This window comes from Ascaphus truei, chromosome 10 (genome assembly GCF_040206685.1).
Source record: "Ascaphus truei isolate aAscTru1 chromosome 10, aAscTru1.hap1, whole genome shotgun sequence".
NCBI lineage: Eukaryota > Metazoa > Chordata > Amphibia > Anura > Ascaphidae > Ascaphus > Ascaphus truei.
In genome coordinates, this window is record NC_134492.1 from 5,960,204 (window position 1) to 5,987,119 (window position 26,916).

At 42.7% G+C, this 26,916-nt stretch overlaps 1 protein-coding gene across 1 annotated transcript; it reads right to left on the reverse strand.

The window, feature by feature from the left end:
* Positions 1-26,836, reverse strand: DNASE2B (deoxyribonuclease 2 beta). The gene is made up of 7 exons (XM_075615667.1): positions 26,618-26,836; positions 22,907-23,034; positions 21,540-21,711; positions 14,375-14,456; positions 11,588-11,749; positions 2,208-2,405; positions 1-348 (listed from the first exon to the last, which is right to left on the reverse strand). Exons 2-7 carry the CDS (start codon positions 23,005-23,007, stop codon positions 14-16), a joined length of 1,050 nt encoding a protein of 349 aa, XP_075471782.1. The 5' UTR covers positions 23,008-23,034; positions 26,618-26,836; the 3' UTR covers positions 1-13.
* Positions 26,837-26,916: the final 80 nt, after the last annotated feature.

Here is a 26,916-nt window from a genome sequence, read left to right on the forward strand (position 1 = left end):
TAGCAGCCAACAACTACACATCTGTGCAAGGTTTATAATAGGATATTAAATTCCTAAATGCTTTGTAGATTGATTTATTTTGTGTGCAAATGAAACCCCCACTTCTCCAAATCTGCTGGGGATTTCTGTTCAAGTCTCCAATGCACGTCCACAGATCTTCGTGTACTTGGGAAACGCACCACTTGGAGTGGTCATAGCGGGAATAAAAAGAAGTCAAAGTTGGTAAGGCGATTCTCCCGATGTTGTAGATGTGGTGTTGAAGGGAGCAGTTTGATGGGAGATCCGGCTGCCAGGTTTCTGCTAAGAGATGTGTCCCCAGTTTCTGAGCCATCCATGCTGCATAGATATCTGTGGGTATACTGTACATGTAAGAAACACAAACCATAAACAGACACCTACATGAATGATATTATTGTAACTTTAAGGGCATTTTACGCTACACACTATCCCCATGGAGAGACTGCAGCTCATTTTCACACATAGTATCATGGAAAAGTCAAACGCATCAGCTATGGATAGGAAACAAGAAAAAAGCGCAAAACGCAAATAGTGAAGTATATCAAATTCAATATTTTAGTGATAAAAAGGTGAGTATTCTGCGTACATCAAAGTTATAGAACATTCGCATTCACGTGTATCAATACACGAAATTACCACACAGCAATCATCAGGGGGGAGGGCCAGGGGGATCCCTGATGAAGAAGCACTTTTTAGCTTCGAAACGCGTCGGATTATTTTTGTTTTATTGTGGTACTTTTTAATACCTTCCTGCTAGTATTGTGTGCAAGGGATTAGTTAGACACTTTTCCTGTGCCCATAGCCCCTGGTTACACCGCTCGGGTGCGTCCTGTGCAAGCTGTGCCTTTTCTGTGTGACGTCATATTGATGCGCGATCACTAAGGCGGACAATCATTGCCGAGTGCCGGTCAGAGTAACTGCAGTGGGAACATTTGCCTGTGCACCCGCGTTACCGAATACCCGGCTGATGACTGCAGGAACTTTCCTTGGAGTACACACACAGTGTGCATTACGGGACAGACGTTTAAGTGGTCTTACCACCTCCATTCCTCGGACGGTCTTGGATGGTGGTTGCAGGCTGTCGTCACCGTGAAAGACCCAGATGACATCTGGAAACTGCGAGAGACGACCTACCAGAGATACATCCCCCTGGCCCTCCGCCCTGATGATTGCTGTGTGGTAATTTCGTGTATTGATACACGTGAATGCGAATGTTCTATAACTTTGATGTACGCAGAATACTCACCTTTTTATCACTAAAATATTGAATTTGATATACTTCACTATTTGCGTTTTGCGCTTTTTTCTTGTTTCCTATCTGTAGTTCGTGGGAGTGCTGAAACACTCTGTAATTATAGCAGCATACGCCAACACCAACGGTTTTGTATGGTTTATATACATTTTTCACTTCCACAGTCGGGTTGTGCCTTATGTAGTATTTTTTGTTCATTGTAACAACCATTCATAAGGACTAGTATTATAAGTGTTTCACTAAATAGACATTGTCTTACACATGATTGAGTTGTTTTTTGGGTTGCGCACTTTTATTTTATGCATCAGCTATGGATCCACAGGGTTCAGACGAAATACGCAGTGCCACACCCGACACACAGAAGGGAAATACAACGATGATTTAACATCAATAAAGATATGTTCTTAAACAGAACCTTAAAGTCAACAGCACTCAAATGTGTTTTAAGAACTACCATTACCCCTCCCTGGCACCGGGTCCTCCATTATGGGACCAACATACAGCAGCATTACGTGTAGGAGATATATTGAGGGTACGTGCTGATCACCATTTGAATGTTGGAACATTTTTCTGCAAGCTGATAACACACTGCTTAAATCAGTACAAAAAAAGGAGGAGTCTTAAAAAGTTCTCATGGGGCAAACAGAACCGAAGAGTACGGCCAGCACCCAAAGGCAATCGTGTCGAAAAAATGTTCACGTCCATCCCTGGACCTTTCATCTGGTGATGTGTACTCTGACTGTTCACCAATAAAATACAAGACTCATAGTAGAGCGCTATGAAGTTTCTTTGACTAATTAAGTCAATTTGGATTCTACATAAGGGACTTGAACATTTTCTTCTACATGACAACACTTTGCCGGCTTCCGAGGCAGCGAGGTGTCAAATTTCCTAAAATAACCTATTCAAGAAAATCTCTTTTTTTTTCTTTTCTTACCATCAATAAAGAATCGGGATTTGGCAAAGTTGAGGAGGTGTTCCCCTTGGGCTGATTGAAGCGCAATGAGGCGCGTTTCTTCTATCCGAGGGAAGCGACCGCCAAGACATATTTGTTGCAAACTCAACAATTCCTTCTGGTACAGGTCAGGGATGGAGCAGTTGTAGACATTTGGATTGTAATATAGCAACTGTGTGGCTGTTAAAAATAAAATGAAATAAAATCCCCCGATGCAACAACAAAATAATGATATTCTTTTCCTATATAGTGCAGATAGTGCATGCAGTACTGTACATAGAATGAGCCCCTGACATCCGAATTTGAAGCTGGCACTCTTGCTGCACAGTCAGGGTTATTGTTTTTACAATCAGTGCCTTTACTCACTGACCCGCTGACGTTCAGCTCACAATGCAAAAGAAAAATACTCCATATAGTTAATCTTGATATGCTACTAAAGTGCATTAGTGCATATTAGGCCATACAGAGCTGGTATGTACCATGAACTACCGTTATAATACATTTTAGTAACATTTGCTTATAAAAGACACCACCATTACTAAACGGCACTATTCAAAGCGACCCTTTCAGGCTCTGGAGAAACCTTTCAGTCCTTTCAAGTGAAAGAGAAAGAATAGTTTGTAAAAAACAAACAAGTCAGCACATCCAAAACCTACTGCTGTGCAGTTAGAAACAAAATTCCACTGTGTTGCATGGACTACTCGAGTATGAAGCTATTAAGTGACAGTAACACCCACGGAGGGTAGAGTATAGGTCTCAGGGGGTCCCTAATTGATCGTGAAAAGAGCCTCAGAGCAATGAAACAGTTCATACATTAATCCTTCACACGATATGAACAATGCCTGAAAAAGCCTAAATATTTAGTCCATGAAAAATTAAGTTAATTGTACATCATGTCTGGGCATCAATTTTAAAACATCAGTAGAAGGAGACTTACAGTGTACTCACAGGATCTCCCTCACGGTGTGTCGCGGTCGACGTGCTCCTGCCGGGATCCGGTATAGAAGATGAAGAGAGAAAAAATGGCGGTGCACAGTCGGACAGATACACCCAGGGCTGGTAAGTAAGCTATTTGAAAAGTTTATTGGCACATGACAGGATTAAAAAAAACACTAGCACGTTTCGCGCCTCTCAGCGCTTTATAGGAGCCGATAGGCGCGAAACGTGTTAGAGCGTTTTCATTCTCTCTTCAACTTCATTAACGAAAGGAATGTAACATGTCTTTTAGTGCCGGAAGATGTCTTGTTGAATAACACCGTTTAGTAAATATAGGCCTAAGTCTGTGCAATGTATGTAAAAGTGTTTCACTATATTGCAATTGTAACATTGTGTTCTTCCCTGGGACTTTCACGTGTATGCTGGACAGTAACTTATTGTGGACAATGTCGAGTAGTAATTCCCAACAGGGGCTTGTAAAGTCCTAGGGGTTCGGCAGGTGTCTCCAAGGGGTTCTCGCAAAAAAACAAAATGTAATGGCAGCTCCCAGGCAGTGAAGTCAGTTCCTGAGCAAATCGGGGACTGCGTAAGACCCCAAACTGCACCTTAACTTGGGTGGTTATTAATTACAGCAGTAGCTTCCAAAGTTGCTCCCCACAATGCTTTGCATCCACAGCAGCAAAGGCATTGTGGGACGTGGCCTTGGAAGCTCCCGTAGTCTGTAACAGCTACACACACACACCCCCCCTCCCCCCCCACACACACACACCCCCCACACCCCCCCCTCCCCCCCCACACACACACACACACACACCCCACACACACACACGTGCAGATTGGGGCCTTATTAAGTGTGTGTTTCCCCCACAGGCTCAGGACACTATTCTGCCTGGGATCGGGCAAACAGTTTTGTTAAGGAAATAAGATGTATTAACTAGAGGACACATCTTTTCTAGCAGGAGGTGCACAAAGGTTGAGAACCACTGATGTCAAGCAATACATTCCCAGCTCTTCCAGCATTCAAATGGTAACAATATAAGTCAATATTTGACTTGTTAAGTCATGGTTATTTTAACTAATACAATAATCTTACTGATATATAGCATTTTAATCACACAAAGTAATTTATGAAGCAAAGAATTATGGGCAAAGGTTACGCTACAGGTACAAATGGGAACTCAAAGAATTGAAGAGAACTGTTTGTGGATCTTCTCCCAGGCTCGTTGTGTTTATGCAGTGTATGGGAAATGAGTATGTACAGCAGGCTCGGAAAACGTTATGTAAAGTTCATAAGCACATGAAGTAAACATTGTCTGGTTTTCTTGTACATTTACTCAAGCATCGGCCAAAGTACATGAAACAGCACTCATGCCACGGTATGCTACTTTACATTCCACGCCTGTTAAACCACCGGTGAAAGCTCAGGAGATTCCAGAGCGGAATGTAGACATGTTCATGTTCTAAAAATGCCTATTTACACGGGAAAAAACTTTCATGATTTTAAAAGAAAGTGGAAGTCAGTGTGCAAATAAAAAGTAGTGGTACTCTGGTCTTGTGATTCAAAGGTAATCGCACGCAGGTCCACGGGTCACAAGGGCATCAAATGCTTCTAGAACAGAATCAATGTCATTATAAAGTCTGTTCTTTTTTGGGCAATATTTTATAAAGTTGAATTTCATAAAATTGCCTAGCAAAACGGCAGGCTAACATTCAGAAAATGCTTATAAAGCAGAAAATCCCGGCTGCTATATTTATTTGACCTGATTGGAGGAGTGTTCCGGTGCTGATTGGAGGAGTGTTCCGGTGCTGATTGGAGGAGTGTTCCGGCGCTGATTGGATGAGTGTTCCGGGGCTGATTGGAGGAGTGTTCCGGTACTGATTGGAGGAGTGTTCCGGCGCTGATGGAGGAGTGTTCCGGGGCTGATTGGAGGAGTGTTCCGGCGCTGATTGGAGGAGTGTTCCGGGGCTGATTGGAGGAGTGTTCCGGTGCTGATTGGTGGAGTGTTCCAGCACTGATTGGAGGAGTGTTCCGGCGCTGATGGAGGAGTGTTCCGGGGCTGATTGGAGGAGTGTTCCGGTGCTGATTGGAGGAGTGTTCCGGCGCTGATTGGAGGAGTGTTCCGGGGCTGATTGGAGGAGTGTTCCAGCGCTGATTGGAGGAGTGTTCCGGCGCTGATGGAGGAGTGTTCCGGGGCTGATTGGAGGAGTGTTCCGGGGCTGATTGGAGGAGTGTTCCGGGGCTAATTGGAGGAGTGTTCCCGGGCTAATTGGAGGAGTATTCCGGGGCTGATTGGAGGAGTGTTCCGGTGCTGATTGGAGGAGTGTTCCGGTGCTGATTGGAGGAGTGTTCCGGTGCTGATTGGAGGAGTGTCCCGGTGCTTATTGGAGGAGTGTTCCGGGGCTGATTGGAGGAGTGTTCCGGGGCTGATTGGAGGAGTGTTCCGGTGCTGATGGAGGAGTGTTCCGGCGCTGATTGGAGGAGTGTTCCGGTGCTGATTGGAGGAGTGTTCCGGTGCTGATTGGAGGAGTGTTCCGGTGCTGATTGGAGGAGTGTTCCGCTGCTGATTGGAGGAGTGTTCCGGTGCTTATTGGAGTAGTGTTCCGGGGCTGATTGGAGGAGTGTTCCGGGGCTGATTGGAGGAGTGTTCCGGTGCTGATTGGAGGAGTGTTCCGGTGCTGATTGGAGGAGTGTTCCGGTTCTGATTGGAGGAGTGTTCCGGTGCTTATTGGAGGAGTGTTCCGGGGCTGATTGGAGGAGTGTTCCGGGGCTGATTGGAGGAGTGTTCCAGGGCTGATTGGAGGAGTGTTCCGGTGCTGATTGGAGGGGTGTTCCGGTGCTGATTGGAGGAGTGTTCCGGTGCTGATTGGAGGAGTGTTCCAGTGCTGATTGGAGGAGTGTTCCGGTGCTGATTGGAGGAGTGTTCCGGGGCTGATTGGAGGAGTGTTCCGGTGCTGATTGGAGGACCTCAGATGCCCAGGGATCTCCGGTTAAGGAGATTTTGACACAAAAAAAAGTACAAATATGGCAGCGGACTACAAACATGGGCACCGCAATCACTAAGTTAAAGCCATGATGTCATCTCCCGATGACATTTCGTGGCTTTTCTATTGGCCGCTAGAGTGAGCCCTGACCCTGGCTACCATATTGTTTCACCAGTTTGCCCAGTGGACAGCTAGTCCACCCCAAACTCAGACGCCCCTGAGATCAGTGGTCCCTGGATATTGGGGGTCCATCGATGAGCTCAGGAGATCACCCCGATTTAGGTAAGATTTTTTAACCTTTTATCGATTTGATTTCAGCCCTATGTTGCTAACTGGAAAATAACAACATACTCACCAATCTCTTTAAACTGGTCATATCTGTAAGTCACACACATGGCTGTTTGCCCATATCGTCTACCTGTAGATGGATATCCAAAGCCTTTCTCAGGAAAAGGGGGGAAGTGTGGAACACTGTGAATCAGCCAGAATCCCTGAGATTTATTAAATAATAGGATTCCTGAAAAGAAAAAGATGTGTTCTATGGAAAGATAGCACATACTTTATACATTAATAGACATCGAAATAATACTGTCTTAGTATATATATATATATTAGATACCCCAGTGTCAACTTGTTTATAAGATGAAATAAATTGTTTAAAAGAGAAAAATGTCAGTATTTTCACTCATGTTTTGGTTTGGGATATTTAAAAAAATGGTGTTTTCGTTTTGGTTCCAAAACCCGATTTCTTTTGTTTTGGTTTTGCATTTTTACCAAGTTATGGAAAAAACCTCAAAATAAGCAGGAAAATGCTAAAATGGCATAATAAACCATAAATTATGCTTAAAATAAATATCAACTAATAACAATAATAGGGAAACTGAAATAAACCAACTGAAAAATGACAAATAATTAAAAAAAAAGATATTTGGCGAGAAACACTTGGAGATGGACGCTCAGCCCAGATGAGGGGCGATCAAGTCTCACTTAAATTTTTTTTATAAAAAAGAGACTAGATAGATTAGTACAGGAGTGGCCAACTCCAGTCCTCAAGGGTCACCAACAGGTCAGGTTTCACGGATGCCCCTGCTGCAGCACAGGTGGCTCAATCAGTGGCTCAGTCAAAGTCTTCGGTCACACTTGCTGATGATCAATTAATCAAGGGCATTTGATTAGCAGCACCTGTCTGCTACTTAGCATCTTAATCCCTATGGAAGCAGTAAGGGTGTACTTAGTTTTTCACACATAGCTTCTCCATTTTGGCTTTATTTTTGTTAAATAAATCATGACACGGTGTAACATTTCGTGTGTTCATCTGAGGTTGTATTTACCTAATTTTAAGACCTGCTAAGGAACAGATGATTGTTATTATGTCCTGATATGTAAAACCATAGAATTCAAAGAGGGTGTACTTTATTTTTCACACCACTGTACATGGTCCCTATTTAATATGTTGAGAAGCATATTAACAACTCTTTAGCTTCTATTTAAGTAAATTAAAGTGACAGCATCTTGACTGCGCGTCTTCCACTTCTCTCGCTATATTTGATAGGGAACCTGGTGTTGTTTTTCCGTTTCTCGTATGTTTTGAACTATATGTAATGTTAAATTGAAAAGTGTTTAAACGGCAAAACAAGCTAATTATTAACTGAGCTAATTGATCCATTTCACTGTACAAACAGTTTGGAAACCCTTGGTCAGTAGCCTGAAAATGACCAATGACCTTCAGAAAATCATCTTCAACCAAACACAAATAAGTGTTTTTTTAATCTGTAAAACAAGGGGTCAGGCACGTACTATATATTCATTTTTACATCTATTGTAAAGATATAAATGTGTCTACAAGTCCCACACAGGAAACCACACACCATGACGCCTGTTCATTAAAACTGCAAAATTGGCTTGTTTATTAAATGCCTCTCGCATGTCCAAAACATGCAGTATCAGCATTTTAGTTTGACATTTGGTCCCAGCTGTGCAAATCAATGCAGGAGGCACATTTCGTATAGAAATTAATACAATTCTCAAAATTAGGCAGTAACAATGGAGGGGGTAGGGGGTACGATACATTTTATTGGACAAACAAGTAGTTGATACGTTATAAGCTTCCGAACCTCTCAGGATCCTTCATCGGGTTACCCTGATCCTGAGAGGTTTGAAAGCTTGTACTATATCAAGTAATTGTTGGTCCAATAAAAAAGTACGGTACCCCCTCCTCCCCCCCCTCTCCTTTGTTACTACATGGAAGAGAGGATCAGCACGGCGACCCGCCCTTCTTTGCCAAAATTAGGCATTGAGAGAAAGAAAGAGTAACCTATTGAACTTGGGTGAAGAAACAAGTAGTTCAAATAATTTTATATTTATGCATATCTTTTGAACATAAATCGTCTTTGAAAGCTTTTCTCCGCAAGTTGAAAATGTTCATTCTTTTCATGGTATAGAAGGAGAGCACTTATAAAAGACTATTTCCGTTTCTCCCCACTCCCCAATGCACAATCCGACATATTGCTTAAAATAGAGCACATTTGATGCGCAAAGTTCATACAAATGAGATGTTTATTGTAGCTGTATATGTGCATAAAGAATTCTTAATTAATATGGTGTGAACTCCAGATATCAATAACATCCTAATGCATTCTATTTTTGAGTGAGTTTGCCTGGAAAAACTCACAGTTTAATGAATAGGACCCACAGTGTTTAAACTTTGCAGGGGGAGATTAAAGTTCTGAGGCAACCCCCAGAGTATTGGGGTTCGCTGCTTTCAGGTTTACTAAAGATGAGACAGTTACGTATATCTGGGCAATAGTGGTGCTATATATTTTCAGCCTGGGAATGGTGTGACTTTTGAATGGGTTGTTGGTGACCCCACAACAGGTTCTGTGAGGCTCAGTGCACACTTGCCATAGTGCCATGTAACATGTGTGTGAGAAGGCAAGCGGTGATTGAATTGTGTCGGTCATAAGAACAAACAGTTTGTCAACCAAACAAATGCACTTCCCTATAGAAAGAATTTTCAATTTACTTTTTAGATATCGGTTAAAAGGGGTCGTTTTGTACCCAGCCGTGTGTAAGAAAATCAGTCAAAACATTTCAAACCAAAGTAAGAAAAAAATGACATTAACGAAAGTACATGAAGACTCACCCTTGGTGTGGCCTCTTTTTGTAGTAAAGTTTTTGGTTCCTGGAGGAGCATCATTATACATCATATACGCTGTACTGTTTTTCTGGAGGAAAAGAATGTTAGTTTGGTATGTATGTGATTACCTCATACAGATAAGGGGGGCCGGTATACATAACTGCCTGTCATTCCCCCTAAACAGTTTGTATTACTGCTCCCCTCCAAATCCATTTCCCACAGAAGGTAAAGCTCTCTGACAAATACGCAGAGATGGGGGGAGGTGGTTCCATATCGGTCCCTGGCAAACGAGATGGGACGGCCGTCTCACTGAAAATCTCGCTGCCCTACGCAGAGGTATCATTAGGGACATTCTTGAAGTTGTTAAACTTTGAGCTCTGTAGAAAGCGCCGGCCGCATTCATCACATCGGGCATTGCGTGACAACTCTCCTCCAGGGCACCTGCAAAGTGCTCGCTCAGCGTGGAAAACCTCTTTCCCTTGAACAGAAATCACAAAGACCCCTCCTGGGACTTCATAATGGCTGCGGGTCAAGGCAGGTACAGTAGGCTCCATCTCGAGCTCAGGTCACATTGGGGTTTGGACACAAGTAGAGATGCTGTAGACTGATCAATATCAGATTGGGACACAAACAGAGATCTGGCCAGCTGTTCAAGTCTGATTCGATACACAAAGTCCTGCTCAGTCAGCCCCACGTTGGGCATCAAAAGTAACCCTCCTTACCCGGCTCTAAAGGAGGTCACATCAGATTAACTATACACATCCCTCTCCCACAACTTAATGTCCCTGTTTCTCTAATAGACGCTATCTGAAAGGGCATGTTACTATCAGAAAACAACAAACGATAACAGGACACATCTTAATACACACAAACCTATGTAGAGGACTCACAGTGAAGACCCAGTCAGAACTCTGAAGATCCTGCGTCAAGAACACAAGGGGAGGCTATATATGCTTACATTGGCCTTATACATCACATGGTGGGGAGGGGAGTAACCTGAGTGAGCCTATACTGTTAACTCCTTAAGGCAATTAACCCCTTACAGAACTAGTAGTCCACAAGTCACTTCCCTATTTTCTTGCAGTTTGCTCATGGAACATGTGGTGACCTATACAACACTGTAAGATATAATGATACCGGGCACTCAACAGCATTATCAGAAGCGTTTTAGCATTCAAAATCATGGGGATTGATGTGATGTGTTACACAGTATCACACACACACACACACACACACTCGGTACGCTTTTAAGAAGCAGCAGTTGGTTTTAAACCTTAGGAATAAAAATAACACACTTTATTATCTTCGTTAACAGCACAAAAATTAAGGTGTGTTACTTCAGCAAATTCCATTTCCACATTACAAAGTGTTAAAGCAGCCTCACCTCTCTGCTCCCCACAAAAGAAATTACTTTTTTTTTCTGGCTTAACTGAAATGGGGGGTTCCTTAGAGTGCATCTGTGGTCCTCCGTCATTTGGGCACCCACCCAGTTCCCAAGTGACCAGAGTTTTCATTTTTTGTGAGTTCCGTGAAAAAACAAAAAAGCATGGCCACCAATAGAAAGTTACAACGTCACCTCCCGATGATGTTGCGGGTTCTCATTGGCCACGGGAGCGAGCCACGACTTTGCAACCATTTTTTGTTCACCAGATTCTTGCCCGGTGGACAAAATGACTTGTTGCTTGGTAACCTGGGGGTCCTTAGACATCGGTGGACGATGGATCAGTTCAGGGGAATCCACCAATTCAGTTAAAGAAAACAACAGTGTGAATTGTGGCATTCAATGCCTGCCTGCGTCTCGTGTGAAATCCCTGATGGTTTGTAAGACATTGGTACAGATAAGTTTAACGAGTTACTCCGTTTATAGTATAGTAATAATGTATTATTGACTGTGGTTGCCAGATACAATATAAAAATTATATTTTGTAATTCCTAGGTTTGCTCTCAAACACTAAAGGAAAGATATAGGGATTATATGTTTATATATCAAGGTTTGAGTTGAGATGTTAGGTGCAGTATCTGAGTATTAGCTAGGGTACTAGAATCAGTGAAACCTGTCATTAATATAAACCTTTTCTATTGGCCGCTAGAGTGAGCCCTGACCCTGGCTACCATATTGTTTCACCAGTTTGCCCAGTGGACAGCTAGTCCACCCCAAACTCAGACGCCCCTGAGATCAGTGGTCCCTGGATATTGGGGGTCCATCGATGAGCTCAGGAGATCACCCCGATTTAGGTAAGATTTTTTAACCTTTTATCGATTTGATTTCAGCCCTATGTTGCTAACTGGAAAATAACAACATACTCACCAATCTCTTTAAACTGGTCATATCTGTAAGTCACACACATGGCTGTTTGCCCATATCGTCTACCTGTAGATGGATATCCAAAGCCTTTCTCAGGAAAAGGGGGGAAGTGTGGAACACTGTGAATCAGCCAGAATCCCTGAGATTTATTAAATAATAGGATTCCTGAAAAGAAAAAGATGTGTTCTATGGAAAGATAGCACATACTTTATACATTAATAGACATCGAAATAATACTGTCTTAGTATATATATATATATTAGATACCCCAGTGTCAACTTGTTTATAAGATGAAATAAATTGTTTAAAAGAGAAAAATGTCAGTATTTTCACTCATGTTTTGGTTTGGGATATTTAAAAAAATGGTGTTTTCGTTTTGGTTCCAAAACCCGATTTCTTTTGTTTTGGTTTTGCATTTTTACCAAGTTATGGAAAAAACCTCAAAATAAGCAGGAAAATGCTAAAATGGCATAATAAACCATAAATTATGCTTAAAATAAATATCAACTAATAACAATAATAGGGAAACTGAAATAAACCAACTGAAAAATGACAAATAATTAAAAAAAAAGATATTTGGCGAGAAACACTTGGAGATGGACGCTCAGCCCAGATGAGGGGCGATCAAGTCTCACTTAAATTTTTTTTATAAAAAAGAGACTAGATAGATTAGTACAGGAGTGGCCAACTCCAGTCCTCAAGGGTCACCAACAGGTCAGGTTTCACGGATGCCCCTGCTGCAGCACAGGTGGCTCAATCAGTGGCTCAGTCAAAGTCTTCGGTCACACTTGCTGATGATCAATTAATCAAGGGCATTTGATTAGCAGCACCTGTCTGCTACTTAGCATCTTAATCCCTATGGAAGCAGTAAGGGTGTACTTAGTTTTTCACACATAGCTTCTCCATTTTGGCTTTATTTTTGTTAAATAAATCATGACACGGTGTAACATTTCGTGTGTTCATCTGAGGTTGTATTTACCTAATTTTAAGACCTGCTAAGGAACAGATGATTGTTATTATGTCCTGATATGTAAAACCATAGAATTCAAAGAGGGTGTACTTTATTTTTCACACCACTGTACATGGTCCCTATTTAATATGTTGAGAAGCATATTAACAACTCTTTAGCTTCTATTTAAGTAAATTAAAGTGACAGCATCTTGACTGCGCGTCTTCCACTTCTCTCGCTATATTTGATAGGGAACCTGGTGTTGTTTTTCCGTTTCTCGTATGTTTTGAACTATATGTAATGTTAAATTGAAAAGTGTTTAAACGGCAAAACAAGCTAATTATTAACTGAGCTAATTGATCCATTTCACTGTACAAACAGTTTGGAAACCCTTGGTCAGTAGCCTGAAAATGACCAATGACCTTCAGAAAATCATCTTCAACCAAACACAAATAAGTGTTTTTTTAATCTGTAAAACAAGGGGTCAGGCACGTACTATATATTCATTTTTACATCTATTGTAAAGATATAAATGTGTCTACAAGTCCCACACAGGAAACCACACACCATGACGCCTGTTCATTAAAACTGCAAAATTGGCTTGTTTATTAAATGCCTCTCGCATGTCCAAAACATGCAGTATCAGCATTTTAGTTTGACATTTGGTCCCAGCTGTGCAAATCAATGCAGGAGGCACATTTCGTATAGAAATTAATACAATTCTCAAAATTAGGCAGTAACAATGGAGGGGGTAGGGGGTACGATACATTTTATTGGACAAACAAGTAGTTGATACGTTATAAGCTTCCGAACCTCTCAGGATCCTTCATCGGGTTACCCTGATCCTGAGAGGTTTGAAAGCTTGTACTATATCAAGTAATTGTTGGTCCAATAAAAAAGTACGGTACCCCCTCCTCCCCCCCCTCTCCTTTGTTACTACATGGAAGAGAGGATCAGCACGGCGACCCGCCCTTCTTTGCCAAAATTAGGCATTGAGAGAAAGAAAGAGTAACCTATTGAACTTGGGTGAAGAAACAAGTAGTTCAAATAATTTTATATTTATGCATATCTTTTGAACATAAATCGTCTTTGAAAGCTTTTCTCCGCAAGTTGAAAATGTTCATTCTTTTCATGGTATAGAAGGAGAGCACTTATAAAAGACTATTTCCGTTTCTCCCCACTCCCCAATGCACAATCCGACATATTGCTTAAAATAGAGCACATTTGATGCGCAAAGTTCATACAAATGAGATGTTTATTGTAGCTGTATATGTGCATAAAGAATTCTTAATTAATATGGTGTGAACTCCAGATATCAATAACATCCTAATGCATTCTATTTTTGAGTGAGTTTGCCTGGAAAAACTCACAGTTTAATGAATAGGACCCACAGTGTTTAAACTTTGCAGGGGGAGATTAAAGTTCTGAGGCAACCCCCAGAGTATTGGGGTTCGCTGCTTTCAGGTTTACTAAAGATGAGACAGTTACGTATATCTGGGCAATAGTGGTGCTATATATTTTCAGCCTGGGAATGGTGTGACTTTTGAATGGGTTGTTGGTGACCCCACAACAGGTTCTGTGAGGCTCAGTGCACACTTGCCATAGTGCCATGTAACATGTGTGTGAGAAGGCAAGCGGTGATTGAATTGTGTCGGTCATAAGAACAAACAGTTTGTCAACCAAACAAATGCACTTCCCTATAGAAAGAATTTTCAATTTACTTTTTAGATATCGGTTAAAAGGGGTCGTTTTGTACCCAGCCGTGTGTAAGAAAATCAGTCAAAACATTTCAAACCAAAGTAAGAAAAAAATGACATTAACGAAAGTACATGAAGACTCACCCTTGGTGTGGCCTCTTTTTGTAGTAAAGTTTTTGGTTCCTGGAGGAGCATCATTATACATCATATACGCTGTACTGTTTTTCTGGAGGAAAAGAATGTTAGTTTGGTATGTATGTGATTACCTCATACAGATAAGGGGGGCCGGTATACATAACTGCCTGTCATTCCCCCTAAACAGTTTGTATTACTGCTCCCCTCCAAATCCATTTCCCACAGAAGGTAAAGCTCTCTGACAAATACGCAGAGATGGGGGGAGGTGGTTCCATATCGGTCCCTGGCAAACGAGATGGGACGGCCGTCTCACTGAAAATCTCGCTGCCCTACGCAGAGGTATCATTAGGGACATTCTTGAAGTTGTTAAACTTTGAGCTCTGTAGAAAGCGCCGGCCGCATTCATCACATCGGGCATTGCGTGACAACTCTCCTCCAGGGCACCTGCAAAGTGCTCGCTCAGCGTGGAAAACCTCTTTCCCTTGAACAGAAATCACAAAGACCCCTCCTGGGACTTCATAATGGCTGCGGGTCAAGGCAGGTACAGTAGGCTCCATCTCGAGCTCAGGTCACATTGGGGTTTGGACACAAGTAGAGATGCTGTAGACTGATCAATATCAGATTGGGACACAAACAGAGATCTGGCCAGCTGTTCAAGTCTGATTCGATACACAAAGTCCTGCTCAGTCAGCCCCACGTTGGGCATCAAAAGTAACCCTCCTTACCCGGCTCTAAAGGAGGTCACATCAGATTAACTATACACATCCCTCTCCCACAACTTAATGTCCCTGTTTCTCTAATAGACGCTATCTGAAAGGGCATGTTACTATCAGAAAACAACAAACGATAACAGGACACATCTTAATACACACAAACCTATGTAGAGGACTCACAGTGAAGACCCAGTCAGAACTCTGAAGATCCTGCGTCAAGAACACAAGGGGAGGCTATATATGCTTACATTGGCCTTATACATCACATGGTGGGGAGGGGAGTAACCTGAGTGAGCCTATACTGTTAACTCCTTAAGGCAATTAACCCCTTACAGAACTAGTAGTCCACAAGTCACTTCCCTATTTTCTTGCAGTTTGCTCATGGAACATGTGGTGACCTATACAACACTGTAAGATATAATGATACCGGGCACTCAACAGCATTATCAGAAGCGTTTTAGCATTCAAAATCATGGGGATTGATGTGATGTGTTACACAGTATCACACACACACACACACACACTCGGTACGCTTTTAAGAAGCAGCAGTTGGTTTTAAACCTTAGGAATAAAAATAACACACTTTATTATCTTCGTTAACAGCACAAAAATTAAGGTGTGTTACTTCAGCAAATTCCATTTCCACATTACAAAGTGTTAAAGCAGCCTCACCTCTCTGCTCCCCACAAAAGAAATTACTTTTTTTTTCTGGCTTAACTGAAATGGGGGGTTCCTTAGAGTGCATCTGTGGTCCTCCGTCATTTGGGCACCCACCCAGTTCCCAAGTGACCAGAGTTTTCATTTTTTGTGAGTTCCGTGAAAAAACAAAAAAGCATGGCCACCAATAGAAAGTTACAACGTCACCTCCCGATGATGTTGCGGGTTCTCATTGGCCACGGGAGCGAGCCACGACTTTGCAACCATTTTTTGTTCACCAGATTCTTGCCCGGTGGACAAAATGACTTGTTGCTTGGTAACCTGGGGGTCCTTAGACATCGGTGGACGATGGATCAGTTCAGGGGAATCCACCAATTCAGTTAAAGAAAACAACAGTGTGAATTGTGGCATTCAATGCCTGCCTGCGTCTCGTGTGAAATCCCTGATGGTTTGTAAGACATTGGTACAGATAAGTTTAACGAGTTACTCCGTTTATAGTATAGTAATAATGTATTATTGACTGTGGTTGCCAGATACAATATAAAAATTATATTTTGTAATTCCTAGGTTTGCTCTCAAACACTAAAGGAAAGATATAGGGATTATATGTTTATATATCAAGGTTTGAGTTGAGATGTTAGGTGCAGTATCTGAGTATTAGCTAGGGTACTAGAATCAGTGAAACCTGTCATTAATATAAACCTCTGAGCAAATCATTCATTTTCACACTAGTACCTTTAAGAAATGTTTTGTTCAGGATGACTTTCTAAGGCTTACAGTTGCACTTTAATTCCCTCTAATCCTATTATTCATATTTTTTGAGTTTACAACCAAGGTTTTCCCTTGTGACTTCCATGGCTATGTTTAATAAAGTGCTCTGTAGCATTAATGTGATATATATATCAGTTGTTGATTAGATTGTCTTCATGTAGGGTTGAAAAAGCTGTGTCTAGTATGTCATGGTCAGACATTGTTATACTCCGCACGTCAGCTTGAGTAAAGGACCCTACTCTGTTCTCTTGTGATAACATAGTCATTTCTATAATATGATCCTTGCACAGTAACTCGAGGCGGTAGCGCTGTTCCATGCTTTGACTCTTGACCTGAATGAGTATCTTTGTGGTGAAAAAGTTAGCAGCTCCAACATTTCTGCCGCTATTAGGCAAAGATGTTTCCTGAGATATTTCGCTTTTACTATAAATGAGTAGCACATTGTAGGAATATGGGCTAGAACTAGCTTCTGATCTAAATGAAGTAGGGGAGCTTCTTGTAAAGTAGCTAATGATTGTGGTGCATTTTGCATCTCTGACAGGAATATGTTTATATATTATTAAGGTTATGTCTTAATCCCATTAATGTTTCATTAAATTCCTCTGAGCATAAACAGTGTTACATAAGGTTGAGTCCATAGTGACTTCAGCCGTGCGGAGGCGCGCTGAAGCTGAGGGAAAGCGGGTGCTTTCCCTGGCCTTAGTTCGCACGCCGTCCGGGGGCGTGTCGGGGGCAGGCCAGTGACGTCACAGAGCACCGCTCACGTGACCATCCCTTCGCGTGTAAACTAAAATGTGATTGTCGGCTACGCTTCCGCACGCCTGCGGACGCGTGCGCGAGCCCCTGTTAAAGCCGCTCTCACTGTCAAGCGTGAGCGCGGCTCAGAGCGGTCAGCGCCTAAGCGCTGACCATGCCCGCGGACTAAGACCTCATAATTGTTTTCTTCTTTTAATATGTGTAAACTTTCAAGACCTCAATGAAAATACGGAAACAAATGACATAACATGCAATGAATATGAAAGCAGGGTTTTATGCAGACAGGTGCAGTTCAAAGCCAAGTTCTGTGTGGAACATACTGTAGCTCTGTGCCTCACTCCACTATGCAACTAAATAGCACACATTGATGTATAGATCTTATAATGCCTATGTAACCATGCCTGGTGTGGCTACTAGCCTGCCCTCGCTGGCATGCAAGTCCCGGTAAGAACAGGCAGTGCCAGTACCAATTCTGGGTTTTCCCCACACAGGCAGCTTCCCTTGAGTGACAGGGGAGGAGGTGGGACTAGGTCTGTGATCTGCCAAATCCTGGGTTCACACCTAGTTCCTTCCCCCTACTGTACTTAAGGAAGTTGCAACCCCAAATTCTTCAGTTGTCTCTACCATGAGAGAGAAGGTATCACACAGGGCTGCTGAGCACTGGCAGGGCCTGGTCCCCTTCCCTAAGGGGAGAGTGAGTGATCACCTTTTCCCTTGGTCCAGCTAGAGGGTTGGGGAAGAGCAGGGACTGCTGCGGGGGCCCTCAACCCGTAGTGAAGGTCCAGGGACCATCCTAAGTCTGGAGACCAGAACAGTGACTGTATTGGGCAGGGACTGCATTCAGTTCGCACGGTGACCGGCTGCTGGTTCCTGCTCAGACTGCAGCCGTGATCACACAGACAGTGACTGTCTCCGTCTAGGTGTTTATAGGGCAGGAGAATGTCCTACTTCTGTCACTGGCTGTTACCCATTCATGAGGATGGGTTACAGCTTACTTTGGATACTTTTAATAGCACATTGTAAAGTGGTTCGACCTATTCATGTATATGGGGTATAGCTATATTTAACATCATTACTCTAGTACTCTGTAGTGTTACAGCTGATACAGCAACTGCTGTTATTTTGTCTTGTACACTTAACTATAAGGGCGCATATATTTACACTACATGAGGTACTAAACATATCAGTCACTCAGCTCTTTATTAGAATAGAGCTACATTTTTGTTACAATATTTCTGGCTGGACAAGTGCAACATCAGTAGCTGCTAAGTATCTTATATTTCCGCACCAAAGTGGGATCATTAAGAGGAGTTTGGTGTCTTTATTCTGTTATATTGTATGTGCTGTGTACTATTATTTGCACCAATCCTTAGGTAGCCGTGTAGTCCTTATGCTGCGCTTATACATCCGGCGACGCGACCGATGATGTCAACCGTCGCTGTCGCGACGAGTTGTATTTGGAAGTTTAGGTGACGTCGATGGATGACGTCATAAAAGGGGCGGGCAGAGGCACGGAGAAGCTCCCGATTGGCCGCAAGGGGAGACCGTCGCCGAAAAAATCAAATATCAGTGACTACCAGATTTCTGGTAGCACTGTCGCTCAGTCGCTTTGTCGCCGTTGCGTGCGCTTATAGTGCCGACGACAATGCATTTGTTTTCTGCAACGGCGATGTTGCGTCGCCGGAACTATAAGTGCAGCCTAAGGTGCAGGTCACAAGCCTTCAATACTCCTGTTACATGCAGCAAGCGATCACACCCGTGTCTGCTAAACTCACTAATTGATCAAATTTATTCAATGAAAGTGTTGGCGGGTTCTGTAACATTAGTGGCTGTCAGCAGCACCCTCTCAGCACCCTCTCAGCACCCTCTCCTCTACTCAAAGCCTATTTACACCAACCAAGGGTTATATGCATGTCAGACCCTTTACATAATTGATTTAATACAGCTCAACTATATATTTTAGTATTAGTGATGCAGGGTGTCACACTACACTCGTCATAGGATCATCACAGTGTATCTGTTCATTTTAACCAACATTATTTTAGTATTTATGATCATTAAAGATTTTATTTTAATTATACAACTAATCATTCAGTTCAGGGAGCACGAGTGTTACATGTTGGGTTTCTTTCTCCTCTAGTATACCATAATTAACCTACCCATCAGCACTCCTCCTACACTCCTCTAACATTATTAAGCTGAAGCGGGGCACCCCTATTGCTATCTATATACCCCAGAAGCCTGTCCTGCAGTGCCCACAACCATCAGCTACAACTCGGTATTCTGCGAGCCAACAGGTAGCATGCACCATACACCAGGTAACAGGGGGATCTCCCAGAGGGGGGGGGGAAACAGCGTTACACCTAGAAAATACTGAATGTCACATATGACCTTTACTGACCTGACGGTTACAAAAGCTAAGGGGAAGAAGTGGCTTTTTGGTAAATGTCTCTGACAAATAAATGTCTCTGACAAATAAATGTCTCTGAAATGGAAGAATCCGGTTTGAGATCTATTTCCCCTAAGAAAAGTCACCTTTTGATTCCTATAACCAGGCACCAAAATTAGATTTTAAAAGTGATGCAGTTCTAATATACTGAGTATCTTTGATTTCTATAGCAGGTTTTCGCACACTTCCCCAGCAGTGCAAATTCTGTATAACACTTCCTGTTCCGATCATTTGTTGGCAGTATTCCCAGCCGTTTGAGCTGCACACTGTAACAATAGTTAATGTTACCATAGTAATATCAGGATACATTGTAGCTGCTGAGTTACACTAACTGAAGGATTGAAAGTGAAAGGCAGCCATTTAGTGAACCCTGGGAAGCAGGATCTTTGCTGATAGATCATAGGAGAATGAATCGGTCAGCAGTTTAGGTAATTATATTTCAATAAAGGTAATCAAAGGCGGTATATATATATATATATATATATATATATATATATATATATATATATATGCAAATATAGCTGTATGCTCATCTGCATGTCTTAGGCAGGTCTGCAACCCCGCCTTTCCCCATTATCACCCAGCATACAGCACTTCCACTGCAGCAAGGGATTCTGGGAAATGACATGCAAATGAGCACACAGTGTCGCTTTTTGCCTCAATAACCATTTACATGTTAATAATGGTTATTGAGGCAAAAAGTGACACTGTGTGCTCATTTGCATGTCATTTCCCAGAATCCCTTGCTGCAGTGGAAGTGCTGTATGCTGGGTGATAATGGGGAAAGGCGGGGTTGCAGACCTGCCTAAGACATGCAGATGAGCATACAGCTATATTTGCATATTTGCTTTCCTGTGGAGGGTTTTTGTCACTTTTTTTACTCACCATAACTTAACTCAGTATTATTATATATATATATATATATATATATATATATATATATATATATATATATATAATATATAATTTTTTAAAGTTCCGCGTGGACTGTCTCTTTAATGTGCATGAAATTCTGGTTTTAAAAATTCTGTTGTCGATTATTTTATATAAAGTAGTACGTCTTATAATATCAATGTGTTATTATATCAGCATGTGTCTTCCTCCCTTAATCGCACCGGGTTTAATCCCATATAAGGTCCCCTGATAACTAAAAGGGTTATTACTTTAAGTAACTTGCAGAGCTGTCATGTAGAAGTTAACCCCCGTGCTGCTGGAGAGGCCGGCAGTAGGTTGCAAAGAGGTAAAGATGGAATTTGTGCAAACATCCAAATAATTTTTAGTGTGAGGACACTTGTGAGAAAAATGCTAAATAGTGGTACCCCCCACGGGGCAGAAATTAGCTCAATGTTGGCACATTTTCATAGACCCATTAGTTTCACATGTTATGATGCATGTATGAAAGGTAGACGTATAAAACTATGACTTCACTCTAAACGAGGGGCCCCCAACTGTTTTGTGCCCGAGGGCACACTTGAGAGTTCAGGAGAGAGTGATGGGCACCAATCAGTGAGCACACACACCTCCAGACCGGCACGAGAGAGAGGAGTGCAGCAGCTGTCACCGGCACTGCGGCAAGCTACTCACTGGCAACCGGCGAGCTACCGGGAGCTCGCGATCAACGTCTTGGAGACCCCTGATCTACGCCGTATTATCAACTGGTTGGCCGGGTCAGTGAAGGGCAACCACAAAAGGCTTGCTGGACGCCATGGTGGCTTTGGGGACCCCTGCTCCAAACCGTTCTCCTAGGGGCATCCTGCACAACGGTTTGGTGAAAGGGTGCGGAGAAGTTTCCTTTGCATCTCCGCGCGAGTGAAATAATGACACTCACGTTGTAGGTCTGGTACAGTTGCTGCAATACGTGCCCTGCAGCACCCTGCGTGGCGTTGATTTGGAATTTGCTGAATTGCCATTCCTGGGACTGTGAGTCCAGGTACAGATAGTCCAGCCCTGATCCAGCACTCGCATTGATTTTATGCTTCGGTAACTTATAAATGACAAACCTACAGAACATAAAAGAAAAAGCAAGAATGACAACGGTTAATGTAGTGCAGGGGCTCCCAACGCCAGTCCTGAACACCCCCCAACAGGTCAGGGTTTCAGGATATCCCTGCTTCAGCACAGGTGGCTCAATCAGTGGCTCAGTCTTCAACTGCACCATCTGTGCTAAAGCAGACTCTTAGACTGAGTCACTGATTGAGCACCTGTGCTGAAGCAGGGATATCCTTAAAACCTGACCTGTTGGGGGGTCTTGAGGACGGGAGTTCAGACCCCTGGTGTAGTGTTTAAGTATGACAATTGTCCTCGGATAAATCATATCATTGCGTTTCTATTGGCCTTGAACCAATCTGAAGCAATACACTCAGCAGAGTTAAAGCACCAGTCCCAGTTAGGTGGGAAATAGTTTTTGAATATACAATATTAACATTAATACGACTCTCTGCTTGTGTCGCTTTGCACCAAACGCGCTGTTTTAAATGGGCATTACCTCCTAGGACAGAATCATGTTCAGAAGATGACTGACACTATTTGTTAATAAAATCAAACAAGTAAAGGTATTTTTTTTTAAATACTTTTAAAAAAAAACTTTTCATGTCTCCATAGTAACCACATGTCTTGGAGTGTTTTTACTATCTTTACCTAAACTCTTTTGATGGCATTATAATTCATTTATAGAGGTAGGGATAAACAACAATAATTAGCAGATAACATTTGAGAAATGGACGTAAATAAATTGATACATTGTAACAAAAAATTCCACCATTTGCAAAGCATTTTTTTTTTTACTTTTGGGGGGAATTAATCCTACATACTCGCAGGGTCACTGCGCCCTGTGACTGCGCCCCCTGTGACTGCGCCCCCTGTGACTGCGCCTGCGCCCTGTGACTGCGCCTGCGCCCTGTGACTGCGCCTGCGCCCTGTGACTGCGCCTGCGCCCTGTGACTGCGCCTGCGCCCTGTGACTGCGCCTGCGCCCTGTGGCTGCGCCTGCGCCCTGTGACTGCGCCTGCGCCCTGTGACTGCGCCTGCGCCCTGTGACTGCGCCCTGTGACTCGGTGAAGGAATTGAAATCCTTGTTACCTTTCACTTCAGGGATTTGTCACTGAGGAGCTGCAGGGACCTTCTAACGAGTCACATCTTCGTGCAGGACTGTCCCCACCCGCTCGTTACCAGGACCTGGTACCTTATGTTTACCTACCAATCAACAGGGTCCCCGGCTTCATTTCGGCATGAGATTTCCGCCGCGATGAGAGCGATTCCTGACAAACATAACCCTGCGAAGAAAGATCCCGGAGACATTTTACTGTCTCGTGGATCCCACAACGTCTGAAAAATAAAAAGGGAAGTGAACCTCGGCACAGCTCACTATGCCGTCAGTGCGAGAATCAGGCGGATAAACCACAATGCCTGCTATTTGTAACCAGGGCACAGACAGACTACCGTTTCCACTGGGCCTCCATGAATGTCGGTGGCCTTGCGTGGACACCTCCTATTCTCCTTCTCTCTCCCCTCTCCCCTCCCCACCCCCTCCATCCCCCCTCTCCCCCCTCACCCCCCCCCCCCCAACCATTCCCCCCTCTCCGGTGTAATATGTAATTTGTTGTTGTTCATCTGAGGAAAAATAGAAATTGTGTGCTGCGCTAATCAAAAAGAAATGATACCTATATAAGGTGTAAGAAATGACAAATAAACCTTATGGTTGCTGTGAATAATTAAAGGCTGCTAATTACCCAGGTAACTCTGACTACCCGAGCCAGATAAGAGACTGCAAGAAAAATGTTACCTGACGTCGCCAGATGAACACAATATAACAAACAATGTGTAATAAACGTGAACACATCATTGTGAATGTTACCAAACGTGAAAGTCCTTAATGTTCTAAACGTGACAAGTGAATCCCCAAAAATCCGATAAATGAATGAATCCGGTGGACTCAAGGAATCCAGCACATAAAAGAAAGGGAAATAAAAATGCATATAGTGTAATACTGTAACAATGAATAAATACCAAAGGGCAGGGGAATGGTTAGTTCCCTATAACCGGAAAGTCAGCAAGATACTAAGATAACAATAGTACATTTAATGACAATAAAAAAACAATAAAAACAGCTCCGCTCCTCACGCTGGCAAACGAAAATTGGAATCCTACTTACTCGACCCAATTAGGAAATAAGCAGTATAACATCATAGGAACCAGCGCCTCTCGCTGCCGGCAGCTGCTCCCGGAGTTCTGACGGTGCGATCTCCAGGGCCCGCTGGGGCGTAAGGATCCTCCGGTTTCACTGACTGCACGATCGGGTAGGCTCACTTCCCTCTACTTGCTCGGGGTCCCGGATTACCCGGATGTCCGCTTGCTTCTCTCGCGAGAAGCGATGGTGTCGCGGGCACAGGCCGGGTGTGACGTCAAGTCTCGGGAGGTCCCAAAAGGCCGTATGGAAAAGAGTGCCCGTAGATTCTGCTCTGTTTGCACATGCGTGGGAGTCGGGCAAACTCCACCCTACGCGTTTCACGGATCCTTCCGCTTCTTCAGGGGTATGTTGTATGGGAGTTAGGTTCAAGCTTTAAATAGTCCCATCAATTATCACATTCAAGCTAAACATGTGATATCATTTGAGAATGAATAAATGCTCATCAAAGAACACCTATACTGAACTTCTAAATACATAATAATATACTTAACCCTTGTATTCATAAACATATATCAGTGCATTATTAATAAAACCCTTATAGTGCAACTTGCTAAACGCTTAACTGTATTGAAACAACTTCAATCATTCTATAATCATAGAATCTATCTTTAACTAGCTCTCATCTCTGCTTTAATGATGAAACTAACTATATACTTAATAGTATAGGAGTAGCTTAATTCATTCTATGATCATAGAAGACACACATCATGAATGTGTATTTTTCTCAACTCTACTCTCGGAGACACATTTAATTAAGATGGAACAAATAATTAGTACTATTATTACTTAGAACAATATAACCTATTCATATAAAAATACAGTACTATGCAATACAAATGTCTTAATATATGGTTAGTACAACTCATGGCTAAATCTATAAAGCAAAGTATCATTCAACCTCATATATTTGTAGTGTAGTAGTAATAAATGAATGCTGTTTAATTAATAGAATTTATATTTAGAATTACATCTACTTTTACACTAACCAGAAGAAATTCTACTTAAGTAAACATATGGGATCATTCTAGTTTAGTATATTATTAAATCAATAATTATCAATGATGATCAAAATAATGTTTGCAAAATATTTGGAATATTATTAATTTACATCTTTTAAATCAGATCAATGAAATATATTTTTTTGAATTAGCATTTCTATATGAATTATAATAAATATATCTGGTGTTCCACAACTGTTGATCAACCGATAGATCTCAAAACTAAATTAAATCACTAAAAGATATTATAAACTCCGAGGGCAAAATGTCTACTTGGTGAGGAGGGTATCATTAATTTAATGGGACCCAAGACATGATATCTAACTCATAGCTAAACCATAGCCTATCCTTACTATTTGATTATACACATGTAATCAGACAAGAAAATCCGGGGGGGGGGGTTTGGGGGAGAAAGAAGGGGGAGGGGTGAGGGTGATCCCCAGATGCATGGGAAAATTGGATAATATATATGTTCTGAAAACATGTGGGCTACACGCTCTCCATCCGTAATCTAGCATAAAGATATTAGTCACCTAAAAACGACACTATACTAAAATCTATATTGAGTCCTTTTGGGGCCATAGTTTGCAACTCATATATCCCAAAAAGTTCCCTCTTTGCCAAATGTTTAATTCGATCATCACCTCTCCAGTTCTGTACCAAAGCTTCAAATTGTTTATCTGAGGTTGTATTTACCTAATTTTAAGACCTGCTAAGGAACAGATGATTGTTATTATCTCCTGATATGTAAAACCATGGAATTCAAAGAGGGTGTACTTTCTTTTTCACACAACTATATTAAGCTCTCACCACCCCCAATACACACATTAAGCCCCCTCACCACAATACACAATAACCCCCTCCCAATACAATACATAATAACCCCCAATACAATAATACACAATACAATAATACCCCCCACCCAATACAACAATACACAATAACCCCACTTCCCCCCAATACACACACCTTTACCTGGGGGGTGGCCTCACCTGGGCAGGTACGGAAGTTGAGCCAGAATTCCGGGCTGACCCAATGGGTGTGGGGCTTATACTGGAGGCCAGGGCCAGCCGGGCACCCCCCCCCCCCCGCCCCGCCCCGCCCCGCCCTGCAGACACCGGGCCTGGTATATTTGTCCCGTCTCTCCCGAGTAAGGTAGGGGTTAACTGTTACACCGCTGGAGGAGGGTAGGGATAATCTGCCTAACTTCAATTCGTTTAAGTACCCACAACCTCTGCAAATTATTTGTGGGTATATATTGGGTCTCTTCAGTCACATCTGTTATAGAGAAGGGTTGTTTACCTGGGTGTATTAAAGCAACAATCAAAGCAGATATTTTTTTCTTCGTTTTGTTTATAAAGCATTGAAGGAGGGGATCCCGGGAGCTGAACCCCATTATTTTCAGCTCCGGAGACTCCCTGCTTCTTACCCCATAGGGGGTGCCAATAGCAGGTCCGCCTGTGCAAACTGGGGTTCTCGTAATGGCGGCGTTCAAACTTCCGCACCCTGCGGGTCAATAAAATGCTGTGACGTCATCCAGTCCGGTTTCCTATTGGTCGGCGTGACCGGGACCTTCAAACAGAGGAGATACCGGCACCCAATACAGAGGTAAGTATCCCCGGGAGCAGGGGGTCCCCAAAGCTGAAATGAAAGGGGTTCAGCTCCGAAGACCCCCTGGCTTCCAGCCTAATAAACCTGTGCGCAGATCGTTCTCACAACTCACCGCCCGGATTCCTGGGGCTGCCAGCCGACAACAAACGGTCTTCACGCAAACATTCCGGCAATTCGCTCATTTCTTGAAACATCGCTCAGAACTTTACTCACTGAGCTAGGACAGATCTGCACATTTCAGCATTAACTGGTATGTTTATTTCTATTGAAAATGTATGTTTTATATCATTTTCAAATAGCCAAATTATATTTAAATTAATTTCAAGTAATCCAGCGTGCAAACCCCCCCCCCTCCCCCCCCGCGGGAGCTGTCCCTTATACGCCCGGAATGTCAGCACGTCGCTGTTAATA

Excerpts from the sequence above, each read along its gene's own strand:
- DNASE2B (XM_075615667.1), bottom strand. The coding sequence starts at position 23,007 with ATGTCTCCGGGATCTTTCTTCGCAGGGTTATGTTTGTCAGGAATCGCT. Across the intron at positions 21,712-22,906 it reads GCCGGGGACCCTGTTGATTG|GTTTGTCATTTATAAGTTAC; the intron begins GTAGGTAAACAT and ends TATGTTCTGTAG. Across the intron at positions 14,457-21,539 it reads AACTGTACCAGACCTACAAC|AAAAACAGTACAGCGTATAT; the intron begins GTGAGTGTCATT and ends CTTTTCCTCCAG.